Raw genomic sequence first — 13,582 nt, 5'->3', positions numbered from 1 at the left:
GTTTTTCCTGCGAGGAACCATGGACGTCATTATATTTTCAAGACGACAACCACGGAGCAGGGTTCCTTTTCATATCTCTGCGACGGCGTCTCAGTCCCGACCGCCTTCCTTTTAAGCCTGCCCGGTTTCGGTGCCCCTTGTTGGTGAGTCACTGCGGGTTCGGCATGGCGTCCCGAGGGCCTTCCCTGTAAGACATCAAATGTGTGCGGTAGGTGAAATGCAAAAAAAGGGATCCTTCTCGGAAGTTGGGACTCCGGTTTTACTTACATGCGATGCAGGGAGCAGTCCAGGATAATCGGCTATGATGGCCACCAAGGCACCGTCGCAGCTTAACTGATAGAACGTCCTATCGATGAGCTCCACAAATGTGTCCGGATCTTCTTCGAGTCCGGGGTCGAGGGCCCGGTCAGGGTCCTCTGGTTGTGGAGACGGGCTGTGGACCTCCCTCACAGCTTTTCGCAGTTCCTGCTATGAAATAGCAAGGTAAATACTTATGACGAAGAATGCGGGAAGGTCTGGAGTAAAAAGTAGCAGCTCACCCAGTTTGGGGGGTTGTACATGGAGAATCCATCCCGTGGCTTAATGCGGATGAACTCCTCTTCCTCTCCTTTATATAAATCAGACAGTATTTTCGCTAGAGCAGCGACGGAGTCCGGACCTTTACGACCGCAGCGGGAGGCATCGTCTTCTCCATTGAAGTGCCACATGGGTTGTCCCCGATATTGAAGTGGCTGCACCCCCCGCATTATACATATTGACATAACCTCGATTATTGTCAATCCTGATTTGGCCAGCGTTTTTATCCGGCCCATCAGGTAAAGGACCTCTCTGTTATCTTCTCCTGGGGGCTCCGAGGGCACCAGCTGCGGCGTTTCTTCAAAGAGGCGTTATTAAACTCAGGAAGGCCCATCCGAATAGGGTCCGGAAGGGGGACGTCCTCCATATAAAACCACTCCGAAGGCCAGTCTTCGGATGTCTTCTTCGGAGTACCGGACAGGTATCCGGTCCCGGCGATGCGCCATATCTCGGCTCCGCCCACTTGATATATTGACCCCTCCTGTGTACGGGGTACGAGGCAGAATAGCCTCTTCCATAGCTCGAAATGAGCTTCGCAGCCCAAAAACAGCTCGCAAAGGGCGACGTAGCCAGCGATGTGTAATATGGAGGCGGGAGTAAAATTATGCAGCTGGAGGCCGTAGAACTCCAGGAGCCCGCGGAGGAATGGATGGATTGGAAATCCAAGTCCCCTTAATAAGTAAGGGACAAGGCATACCCGCTCCCCCATGGATGGGTTGGGAAAGCTCTCCGCTTGCTCCCCGCCATTGTAAGTGGCTAGTCCGGCTCGGACGGGGACCATATACGCAGGAGGGAGAACCCCCTGGGTCTGTAACTCTACTAATTGACTGTGGGAGACGGAACACTTCTTCCAATTGCCTGGCTTAGGGCTACGGGAGCGAGAGGAGGAGCTGCGATGGCCGGCCATGATGGGATGGACTTTTCCGGGCGCGCTCCGATGGATACTCGCTGTGGGAGGATGGTGTGATCTGGATCTGAGGATCCCCGGCTCTTTAAATAGACGATTTACTCACATGGTTAGGGTGGCAAGTGTAAAAATGCACCGAATTCTCGCATTCGCTCGACACGTGGAAGATAGCCATTATTAGGCGCAGAAGCCAAGGAGTGCAACATTCATGGGAAGCCGGACACTACTCGACAGGTACTCGGAATTTGGACAAGAACCCGCCTTGCAATGCCGAAGACAATCTGCGCGCCGGACTCATCGTCATTGAAGCCTGGTTCGGGGCTACTGAGGGAGTCCTAGATTAGGGGGTCCTCGGACAGCCGGACTATATACTTTGGCCGGACTGTTGGACTATGAAGATACAAGATTGAAGACTTCGTCCCGTGTCCGGGTGGGACTCTCCTTGGCGTGGAAGGCAAGCTTGGCAATTCGGATATGTAGATCTCCTCCCTTGTAACCGACTCTGTGTAACCCTAGCCCCCTCCGGTGTCTATATAAACCGGAGGGTTTAGTCCGTAGGACAACAACAATCATAATCATAGGGTAGCTTCTAGGGTTTAGCCTCTATGATCTTGTGGTAGATCAACTCTTGTAATACTCATATCATCAAGATCAATCAAGCAGGAAGTAGGGTATTACCTCCATCGAGAGGGCCCGAACCTGGGTAAACATTGTGTTCCCCGCCTCCTGTTACCATCCGCCTTAGACGCACAGTTCGGGACCTTCTACCCGAGATCCACCGGTTTTGACAGCGACACTGTGGGCTCGGACCCAGGCTCGGGTGGGCCCCTCCTGGCGACGGGCGTCGCCGTCGGCGACGGCTCGGCTCCCCCGGCGAAGGAGGCGTCTCCCACTGCCACGCGCCGCAGCCCTCGTATCCTGCAGATGTACGATTGCGAGCGCGTCGGCTCAGTGGAGCGCGCTTCTAAGAGGAAGGCTGCCGTTTCCGCCGCCTGCTCCGGCAGTTCCAGCCGGCGCCCAAGCTCCTCCATCAGCCGCCGCAAGAAGGCCAAGGTGGTTCCCGTCGCCGACATCCTGGATCTCCAGTTCTCCAGCACGCCTCGGCCGCTAACCAGGGCCAAACTCAAGCAGCTGACCAAGTGATGTGACCTCAATGTGGAGGCCATCCTTGCTGAAGCTTCTTCTTCTGCTTCGGCCGGCGCAGGCCCTGCTGCGACCTCCGACGCTTCTTCTGCTTCCTCCATGGGCAACGCTTCTGTTCCTGATGTGTAGGTTGCATTATGCTCTGCTCTAGCTAGTGTGTCCAGTTGTTGTTAGCGTTGCCATGCGTAGTATGCCTAGTTCTTTGCATGCTGATTATTGTAGCTCGCGTTGTTCTTGGTGTCTGTTTAGTGTCTCTCCATGTTGCTGCATCAGGGTGATCCTGTGTTGTGTCAGTCTGTACCATGTATGTCCATGTTGCTGCATCAGGGTGTTCCTGTGATGTGTCAGTCTGTACTGTGTCTTTTGCTCTTTCGCTATCTGCTACTTTGTTCAGAAGAGTATGCATTTCATTTCCTCTCATGTTGGTCCTACTCTTTATGTACGGGCAGTTTGCACCTTTATCCATGAAAATCCTTGACTGGAATGTTCGGGGCCTGGGTGATGAGAATAAGTGTTCTTTGGTTCGAGATGTTATAACCTCCTGTCGCCCTAGTATCCTTTGTTTGCAGGAAAATAAGCTGGAAGTCCTTCCTGCCAAAAAACTACGTAACTTCCTGCCTGCGTATCTCGATCAACAAGTTGTCCTGCCCTCCTCCGGCTCCTCTGGTGGTCTGCTCATGGCCTGGGACTCATCGGTTGTTACCGGACAGACGCTTGCTACATCCAAGTACCATATATCTGTCAGGACGACTTCTGCTTCATCCAATTCTGCTTACATTATAACCACAGTTTACGCGCCTTGCGTTGCTCATGAGAGACCAGCTTTCTTCGAAGCAGTGGATAGCACTGTTCAGGCAGTGTCTGAACCTTGGTTGGTTCTTGGCGATTTCAACATGTATCGGTTCCAGGATGAAAAATCTCATGGTCGTGTGGACTGGGCTATGATGGAACTATTCAATGACTGGATCAGAGGTCATGGTTTGGATGATGTGCAGATTTCTAATCGCAGCTTCACTTGGTCTAACAAGAGAGAGCATCCTACTTTGGTTCGGCTGGACCGGGTTCTTGTGAATGCTCACTGGCTCCTGGCTTTTGCACAGTCCTCGGCCTCGGTGGTTCCTTCTATCACCTCGGATCATGTGCCTGTGCTTGTGGTTTTTGACAATTTGAGGCCTCGGAGTCGGTTTTTCCGAATAGAGAATCATTGGCTTGAAATGGAGGAGACCAGGACGGTCATTGTTAATAGTTGGAGACGTGGTACTAGGCAGATTCCCTCTGTTGCCTCTCTACTCAACTTCAAAATGAGAAGGGTCCGTGCCGCCCCCAGACACTGGAAAGGGAATAGAGTGGGCTTGGAATTGCTGATAAAAAACAATAATGATGTGGTGGATTATCTCAATGCTGTGGAGGAGCGACGCCTTCTGTCCTCACTCGAGACAGTTTTGAGAAAGTTTGCAGTAGCCAAAGCCGACCAGTTAATACAATTGCAGTCTGCTTTATGGCGAAGGCAAGCTAAACTACGATGGTGTGTCTCAGGTGATGAGAACTGCCGTTTCTTTCATGCTGCTGCCAACGGGCATGCCAAACGCAACAAGGTCCGTGTCCTTGTTCAAGGGGGAGCGGAACACTTCGATGATCAATAGAAGCTACAGCTTGCCACCACTTATTTTTCTGAGCTGCTGGGTCAACCATCACCCTCTCTTCCTACTGTTGATATCACTGCTATATACGAACCTGCAGATTTGTCTTGCCTTGCTAGGGAGTTTTCCTGGGAGGAGATTGTTCAGGCTATCAACCGCTCGCCCAACAACCGCAGTCCCGGCCCGGATGGTTTCACGAATGAGTTTTACAAGGCTTTTCACAGTGTGATCAAGGAGGATTTACAGCTCTTTTTTGAACAGTTATACCACAACCAGGTGGATCTCTCTGGCATCAATCAAGCTCACATTTCCCTCTTGCCCAAGAAGGAAACACCTCTGGAGCTGCGCGATTTCAGGCCAATTTCTATGGTTCACATTGTCCCTAAGTTGGATAGCAAGGTCCTTGCCCAAAGATTACAAGTGCTGATCCCTTCCCTGGTTCACTCTTTACAATCTGGTTTCATTAAGGGCCGCTCCATAGTTGAGAACTTTGCTATGGCTGCTGACATGGTTCAAACAGCCCATAAGAGAAAACTGCCAATGGTGGTCCTCAAGTTGGATTTCCAAAAGGCGTTCGACACTGTCAGCTGGGCATGCCTCTTCAGCATTCTTCAAGCCCGTGGTTTCCCTTCGCAATGGATTAGCTGGATTTCATCGCTTCTGACCACGGCTAGCTCCAGAATCATGCTCAGTGGTGAGCTTGGGGAGTCTTTCGTTGCAAAAAGAGGTTTTCGTCAGGGCGACTCCATCTCGCCGTACCTGTTCATTTTGGTCGCTGATGTCCTGCAAAGACTGGGTTGTTTGCGTTTTGAAGACGGCAGTCTGATTCACCCGCTCGGCTCCGACCGAATGTACCTTGTGCTACAGTACGCCGATGATACACTACTTTTGTTCCAGGGTAACACTCAGCAAGCGGCCATCGTTAAACAGATCTTGCCTGACTTCTCAGCATTCACAGGACTGCAAATCAACTACCACAAGAGCACTATGATCCCTATTTGCATCGACCCGAGCAGCACACAGGAAATTGCTGATCTTTTTGGTTGTCCTATCTCAAGCTTCCCGTGCACATACCTAGGCCTACCACTCTTTTTGCACAAGATTAAGCATGGCCTGCTTCTGCCTATCATTCATCGGGTGGACAAGAGGTTATCAGGCTGGCTAACCACCTTTCTGTCTTTTGGTGGCTGTTTGACTCTTGTTAACTCAGTTCTTGCTAGCATCCCAAGGTACTATATGACATGTTTCCTTTGGCCTAAGGAATCTCTTAGTAAGTTGGAAAAATTGTTGAGGGGTTTCTTCTGGCAAGGCAAGAACACAGTCAAGGGTGGCCAATGCCTCGTTGCCTGGCATTTCGCCACTCTCCCAAGATCTTCAGGCGGTTTGGGTATTAGGGACCTTCCTGCTCATAACCAAGCTTTGCTCAGCAAGTTCGCAGCTAAAGTTTTGCAGTCCTCGGATGTCCCCTGCTTTCAATGGTTTGCTCAACAGTATTGTAGGCATGTTATCCCTCTCAAGAGCTCAAACTGTGACACGGCAATCTGGAAGAACTTCAAACCCTTCATTCCTACAGTGTTGGCATCCTCTAAGTGTTCGACGGGTCCTGGCAAGCTTATCTCCTTCTGGCATGATCACTGGTTACCGGCGGGGCGACTTCGGTTCTTGCTGCCTGCCCTCTTCTCGTATGCTAAGGATGGTAGTTGCACGGTGGCTTCTCAATTCTGCAACAATATCTGGTGCATTCAACTACACCCAAACCTGTCTGCCACTGCCGCTCAGGAGCTGCAGATGCTGCACTCTTTTCTGCGGACAACTGCAGGTTCCGGCTCGGATGTCAGAACTTCTGCTATACAGCATAAGCCAATGACCACATCTCAGGTTTATCAACTGCTTACTTTCAGAGGTGTGGGCTGTGAGTTTAGCTCCTGGATTTGGGACAAGATCATTCCTCTGAGGTACCGCGTTTTTCTGTGGTTAGCTTTCTGGGGGCGACTGAACACAAGGGATAACATGATACGGAAACAATGGTCTTTGATTACCGAACACCAGGACTGCGACATTTGCCCTGCCAGCGAGTCTGCCAGCCACATTGTTCTGCGTTGCTATCCGGCTTCTGTTATCTGGGACGCGCTCCATATGAACGACCTAGCCTCCAGTTCTACGGACCTTGTCCATTTTATGCGCAGAGCTCAGCGGGCTTGGATCAACTCGAGCGGAGTACACATTCTTTTCGCTGTGGCTGCAGTTACTCTTTGGCACACTAGACATGATCGATTCTTCAACGATAAGAGATGGCCTCCGTTCTATCTCAGACGATATATGTCACAACTCCTTGAGGCATGGCAGCACCGGGCCGAAAGGCAGACTGACAAGGATGCTATTACGAGCTGGATGTATCTCCTGAGCCAATTTTAGCTTTTGTAGCTTTTGTAGTGTTCTTGAATTCCCCCTCCCCTTACCCCTACTTTTCTCTCTTTCAAATGGCTGCTTATAGCCATGGCACCACGGTGCTCAATGTAAGCTTCATGTAATCGACCACCTGGTCCCAGGCCTAGGCCTGTTTTGAAATATATAAGGTAGAACCTCATCTACCTTTCATTTCAAAAAAAAAAATGACTGAAGTTGTTTCATTAAACATGTCCTTCAATTTGTGTGAAGTTGTTCAGACTTTTCTTTGAATGTTTACTTTAGTTGCGTAAAAGAGGATTATGAGTGATGTTTTTTTAGCTGATTATGAGTAATGTTTGGTTTCATGCAAGACCAAGGAAGGAATAAGAAGCAAATTATAACACTTCAGTTCATGGTCTAGGAGAGCAGGAAAGCACACATCCATCTTTGTGATATTCTCATGCATAATACTAACACTACGTACAGAATCTCTCAATAGTCTAGATGGGTAATCAGTAATGGTTAGTAATTCATATTTCTGCTTCACCTTTCAGTTAAAGTATTTGTTGCCCAAGTGAGCATCATATTACAGGAATTTTATAATTCATTAAGCTATAGGTGTGTTTTAATATCTCAGTACATGGATCAGATTTTTGAGGTCTTACTTGATAATACTCTCAGTTAAGTTTATCACCAACTATGTTGAACCACATTTAAGTTATACTCCCTCCGTTTCTAAATATAAGCCTTTTTAGAGATTACAATATGAACTACATACGGAGGGAGTATTTGTTTGTCCAGATGATTCCATATACTGCATTTTGTTTGCACAATCCATCACCGAGCATGTATTTGTTTTAACTGAGCACTGCAACGAATCTGATATTTACCTCAGGACGGTAAGAAAAAAAAAATTAATGACAAGGTATTAGAATAATCTAGACATTATTTTAGCGTATGTTTTGAAGTATAAATGGTGGAAATGTCACAGGTCATGGTCATCTTGTTTCTATGCATATAAATTTCATGGCCAGCTTCTTAGCTTAGCAGCTGATGGTTGGCTCTCCTATCTAACTGTCTAACTTGCTTTGACCAGGTGATGTTGATATCCTAGAAATCATGTGACCATCACCCGCTGTTCAATATTGTATTTGGCCATTCTGCTATTTGTGTGTGCCTGCACCTTGCAGTATATGGTTCTTCTCCTGTTCATTATGGCAGTGAAATTCTAGCTACGACAAGGTATTATTCTGAGGCCAGGTTATTTCCTATTTGATGTTTGGTGAATGGTTCTTCTTCATGCTTTCAGTTTCAGTAGCATTTCACTAATAATCCTTATAGAGACTCATTTGGATGGTTTAAGGAAAGGATCTCATTTCTCAACAGCAAACTGCACTAGGACATCTTGGACCTATTCTCCGCATTTTTAAGCTAGGTGAGTTGGACAGCATGTCATCGGGGAAAAACCATTTCTTCCTTCCAATTTGTGGGCTAAATTTGTTATCACCATATGTTTAAAATTTTGTGTCAGCCTTGAACTTTTGAGGAATTGTTAGATATGTTGGTGAATGGGCAAGCGGCGCTAGGCATGGCGGGGCAGGAGAGCACCAGAGAGAATGCCGAGGGGGGCAACATAAATGGGAGTTCACCGTTATGCTTGTGTGGTCAGCAACTAGAGCATGGATACAAGAGTACAAGACCTTCATCGTCGACTATGGACATCAGAGCAGAGGAGAAGTCATGACGGACATCAGACCAGTGGAGACGGTGAAGGGGGCAACGAAGTGCATTTTCATTAATTGCAGAATTTTATGTCACCGTCTTTTTATACACGTTGAACTCATCCAATGTGTTTATACATGGGACGAGAAAATATGTATTAGAAGGACCGATATTTATAGCAATACAAGCATAAGTCGTATGCAACATCCACGTGATGAATTACCGTTTATTTGAATTTTACTATCTCTAAATATTAAAAAAATTGGCCCGTGGCAACGCACGGGCATTATACTAGTTGTGATTTAGTGTAAATACACTGAAAAAAGTATTGTAATTAACCTGAAATTGCAGTGATTATAAAACTAGCAATCTCAGAGTTACAGTAAAAATTGCAACACTGTAGTGTCACTGCTCTATAATTTCAGAGGAACTACGTACAGTTATGAAGCTGTTGTAACTTAGATGCAATTACTACCTAAAAACGCACACCATGTATAGGAAAAAAGCCAGCAGAATCAGAAATCACAAGTCAAGGGCTCCAGCCTCCAGGCCATCAGCTAGTAAATCGACAGGGGAACTGAATCCAGCGCTACATCCACGCACCGACCACTACAGCTGCAACATAATTACCAGGAAAATCCACCGCTAAGACCACACATACACCTACATCAAACACCAGGGAATCGAATGAAACCACCAGATCTAGAAGAATCCCCATGGGGAAAGGGAGAAGATGAGGACAACCAACCGAAACCACAAGGCACTGAAGCTGAAATCAAGCTTAAAAAAGAGGAGGAGGAGACCGGAATCGCCGTGGACGGCGAGGAAATCGGCAAGGCCCTCTCTTTCTCTGTGAGCATAAATGAAATAAAAAAAATGGACAAAGAGAGAGCCAGGCGCGGTAATTGGGAGCCCACTTCGGCCCCGCCGCTTCCATTTCCATGGCTACTCTCTGAGCATATTCCAACGACATGTAGGTGGAGGAGAGGGTGATGGTCCGATCTAAAGGTGGCTACATGTAGGTGAAGGAGAGGGTGAGCTCGAGTGATATCTTGTGCTTCGGCTCCGCCTCCGGCAGCGGCTGGTGGATGTCCCCCGCTGTTGCCTCCGTCGCCCCGCTGTGCGAGGACGGCTGCGGATGGTCGGAGCTGCCGCCGGTGCCGGCGCCTGAAGAACGCTGCGGAGGAGGAGAGCAAAACTCGTTGAGGAACGCTGCGAGTGTAACCAACGTGGTGTTTTCGGGGCAAGAAGCCTGTCGATACCTCGTGGCACCGCGTGACGTTGCCTTCGTCGTCGACGAGGTAGCCCGCCTCGGCGCAGAGCGCCCGGAGCACGTCGTTCTGGTCGGCGTGCTTGGGCAGCGCGTACCCGGCGTTGGCGCGCAGGCCAGCGTAGATCCTGGTGGCCACCTGCCGCCGGCGCCGCTCCCGCTGCCGGTTGTTCTCCCGCTCCCGCGGCGTCGGGTGCCGGAGCGACGTCTTCACCGCGCCGCCCCGCGCCTGCCGCCGCACCGTCCACGGGCCCCGCGTCGACCGGATGCAGCCCCTCCTCCCCGCCGCCACCGCCATGGCCTCCTCTTCCCCTGCTCCAGCCACCTCCATTGGCGCCATGATCGACTTCGCCACTCCTTCCATTGGCTCCTGTTGGCTACTTAGCTCGATCCTTCTAGCTCCCACTCCACATTGTGTACTGATATTTATAGGGGAGCCTGAGGCTTGTTGCGACCTGGTTGTACCATCTGTTTTGGACTAATTTGCCCCTGTGCATGCCCGGACACTTGCTGCATGCTATGGGACTTGGGTGGGCGCTTTTCTCTTCCCCAGGCGCAGGCCATGGGCCCATTTGCATGGCGATTTGATTCGCTGGAGAGGGGTTCGGCTCAGCTGCACAGAAGAGATCGCCATGCGTCCTTGGTCCAACCACCTCCAGTTAAGTTGGATTATTCGCTGGTCCTTCCTCGCCTGGCATACGCAAAAGGAATACTACTGATTTACTGAATCGCTTCACACAAGAGAATGGTTGCTAGCAAAGACGGTTTCCTGCAACGTCCGGCGGCCGCCGCGGCAACAGAGAAGGAGGGCGGGCACGATTAGGAGCACGTCGCGGATGCCTGATGCGGAGCACTCGTTGCACAATAATTCGTGCAGGGAGCCCTGCAGCCGCTGCCAGGATAACGCATGCGTATGCGGCAGACGCGGGGCAAGATTGGAAACAAGTGCGAGAAAACGGCAACGCGCAGAAGAAACGGAGGGAGTGCATACACACTTAATCTGAGTGAGAGAGCGTGAGTGACAGGGTGAGGGAATAAGGTGGTTGGCGCCTCAAGGCAGCATGTAACATCTGTGTGGCGTTGGGTGGTACGCTACACACCTGCATGCATGCATGCTAGGGGTTAAATCAAGGAGGAATCAAAACGCCGGCATGAAGCAGCCATTGGGCCCAGTACAGTACTTCCAGGAGCATGAAGCCAATTGGAAATGAGTGGCACACTCAGGTAAAAATGATTGATTGGAAGTGAGTAGTACACTGAGATGAAAATGATTGATTGGGGGAATCATTCTCTTATCTATACATTTTTCATTGGCTTCTTGCCCACATTTGGATCCTGCCTGCTTTGGCTTTCGGGTTACCCACTTTGCTACCTAGTACATGCATATGCAGGTCTAGAGCCTAGACTCAAGTAGTGTGTACTTGGCCTATCTATTCTAGCCTGGTGAGTGGGTGGTTGCCTAGCTAGAGGAACATGCAGTGCATGTATACAAGAAATTCAGGGTTAAGTTTCTAGCCATGCATGCATGCATGAGATACACATGATGCCAGTGTCAGAGATTTTATCATGCTTAGTACAAAAGTACTCCTCGGATTAGTTGGGTGGTCAAAAGGGAGGAGGAACCACCCAATCTTGATGCATGCCTCGTGGGTCATGACTTGTGTGCACACAGGAATCTCACAGTTTTTCATGCATGCATGCATGCATGCACCCTACGTTTTGGTCACGGCTCAGGTGTGCCGGACGGCCACGCCCACACTCACACTGCACATGTCTGCTTGAGAGTGCATGATGACCAGAGAGGATTTAACCACACACAATTAACGCCCGTATCCTACACGCAGAGAGCAGGATTAAGCTGAAACCTCTTGTCCGAAAATACTCCCTCCGTCTCAAAATGTAATATCATTCTTTACACTAATAGGATTTGCTGATATTTAGTTAAAGTCGGCCTGACGTTGGTTAATTTGATGCATGCAGCAAGAGAGATGCCACTGCGTATGGAATTTAACCGCGCGGGTAAAGTGGCACGTATGGTAGGCGAAATAGGAGAAGGACCGAGGTAAAAGAAAGTCACCGCTCCGCGCTTTCGCAGCTTCATATGCATTTTTCGGGATGATGCAACTTTAAGCTGATCTCTCTTGTTTTCCTTCTTATCTACTGCTATCTTCGAGTGTTACGCGAATGTGCAGCATATTTACCAGCACACCATATATTTTTGTCACATTGCTGTCGCATGCGTTGTGCTTGTAAGGTTTCACAGAGTACGTGAGTAGTAAGTTCAGTTTCAGTGCGTGCGTTAAGAGCATCTTTCGTCCGCCCGCGTCCGTTTGGGTCGGCGCGAAAAAAGTGGCGGCCCAACACGCCGACCCAAACTTAAATTGTGTCCGCCCGGCGTCCGCGCCGACCCATTTCCGGCCCAAAATTGTGCCTGGAATGCGTCGGAGCGGACGCGAAGCGGACGCACCACGCGTCTCCTCGCCGTCCGCCGCGTCCCCATCTGGCAGCCGTCCAACTACGACGGTCAACATAATTTATGACGACCGCCCATCTTGGCCCACGCGTCAGCGATGGCGGTCGTCCTTTTTTAAGCCGGGCGTGCGGCGGGGCCGTCCTCATCCACTACCACTCGCCCCCCGTCCCCATCTGGCCACCCCTGCCCCCCACGCCGGCGACAACCCTAGCCACCGCCGGCATGGGTTTCTTCTCCGGCATCGGCAGCAGCCGCAAGGGCAAAGCCCACACCCACACTCACGTGCTGTTGCACCAGGCCGAGTGGCACTGGCACCACCGCGTGCCTCTGCCGTACCCGGACGTGACGCTGCCGCATGACTGGCATTTGGATCCGGAGAGGATCCCAGTGCCAGCGGCGCCGCGGACGGCAAGGGCCCATGCGGAGGAGGTGCGGCGCCGGCGGGCGTTGCTGGCGTCGGAGCAGCGCGCCGACCCGCACTTCGCCGTCGACTCGCCCAACTGGGCTCGATGGTTCGCCTTCGAGCACGAGGAGGCGAGGCGGCGCTGCATCCGCGGCGTCGACCATAGCCTGCCGCCGCCCGCGCTCGTCGTCCGCGACCATAGCCTACCAGGCGGCCATCAAGGAGAGCGAGGAGGAGGAGCGGCGAGGGAGGCGGACGAGGCGGCTTTCGAGGCTGCCATGGCGGAGGCCATGGCCCTCTCCGCGGCGGGCGACTGCGTCGTGCCGCCGGTGGCCCCACCGTCCCCGCCCAAAGCCGAGCCGAAGGAGCCGACCTACCTCGAGCGCTACTCCTGGACCGGAGTAGTGCGCGAGTGGGTCAGCGCTCCGCCGATCTGGCTCGGGCGACGGAGAAGCAGGAGGCGGCCTACCTCGACCACTGGCGCCGCGTTCGGCTGGTCGAGAAGCGCCGGGAGGGCGAGCGCCTGCAGATGCTCGAGCGCGAGGCCGAAGAGGAGGCGCGCCAGGCCTAGGCAGCGGCAGCGCAGGCAGCGGCGGCAAAGCCCGACATCACCGCCTTCTGGAACACGGCGTTCCCCTGGACCGGCCCTGCGCCGACGTTGATCGACCTCACCGGTCCCGACGCAGACGCCGCCGCCGTCGAGGACGCCTAGGGCAGCGCGTCGTCTAGTTTTTAGTGTTTTAATTAATGTAATGTGGACTTTCGCCGGCCTTCGTGACCGGTTTTTATATTTAATTAAATGCATGTATTTATTTTCAAAATGCTTGCAATACTTTTTTTTACGCGCCAATGAAATGGGTCGGGTCAGTGTTGGGCGCTCGCGCCGACCCAAACATAGCGCCGAACGTTTGTGTCCTCCGGGCCGACCCAAACGGACAAAAAGCGGACAAAAGCACCGTCCGTTTGGGTCGGTCCGATGGAGTTGCTCTAATTCAGTCGCAAAGTCACAGCTCAAATTCCCGGATGAACGCACCGCCGCCGGACAGGCCAAGGAAGGAAG

General features: G+C 51.3%; 1 protein-coding gene across 1 annotated transcript; it reads right to left on the bottom strand.

Moving 5' to 3' along the window:
• Nucleotides 1–8,869: 8,869 nt before the first annotated feature.
• On the bottom strand, nucleotides 8,870–10,064 carry LOC123074201 (protein BRASSINAZOLE-RESISTANT 2). Its single transcript, XM_044497100.1, has 2 exons — nucleotides 9,639–10,064; nucleotides 8,870–9,553 (listed from the first exon to the last, which is right to left on the bottom strand). The coding sequence occupies exons 1-2, from the start codon at nucleotides 10,008–10,010 to the stop codon at nucleotides 9,389–9,391; spliced, it is 537 nt and encodes a 178-aa protein (XP_044353035.1). The 5' UTR covers nucleotides 10,011–10,064; the 3' UTR covers nucleotides 8,870–9,388.
• Between the last annotated feature and the right edge of the window lie 3,518 nt (nucleotides 10,065–13,582).

This window comes from Triticum aestivum, chromosome 3D, assembly GCF_018294505.1.
Source record: "Triticum aestivum cultivar Chinese Spring chromosome 3D, IWGSC CS RefSeq v2.1, whole genome shotgun sequence".
Lineage (NCBI taxonomy): Eukaryota > Viridiplantae > Streptophyta > Magnoliopsida > Poales > Poaceae > Triticum > Triticum aestivum.
The sequence above is the reverse complement of the archived record's forward strand: the minus strand, read 5'-3'. Positions and strand labels throughout refer to the sequence as shown.

Coding starts and splice junctions, on each gene's coding strand:
- LOC123074201 (XM_044497100.1), bottom strand. CDS start 10,010: ATGGAAGGAGTGGCGAAGTCGATCATGGCGCCAATGGAGGTGGCTGGA. Junction 9,554..9,638: donor ACGTCACGCGGTGCCACGAG/GTATCGACAGGC, acceptor CCTCCTCCGCAG/CGTTCTTCAGGCGCCGGCAC.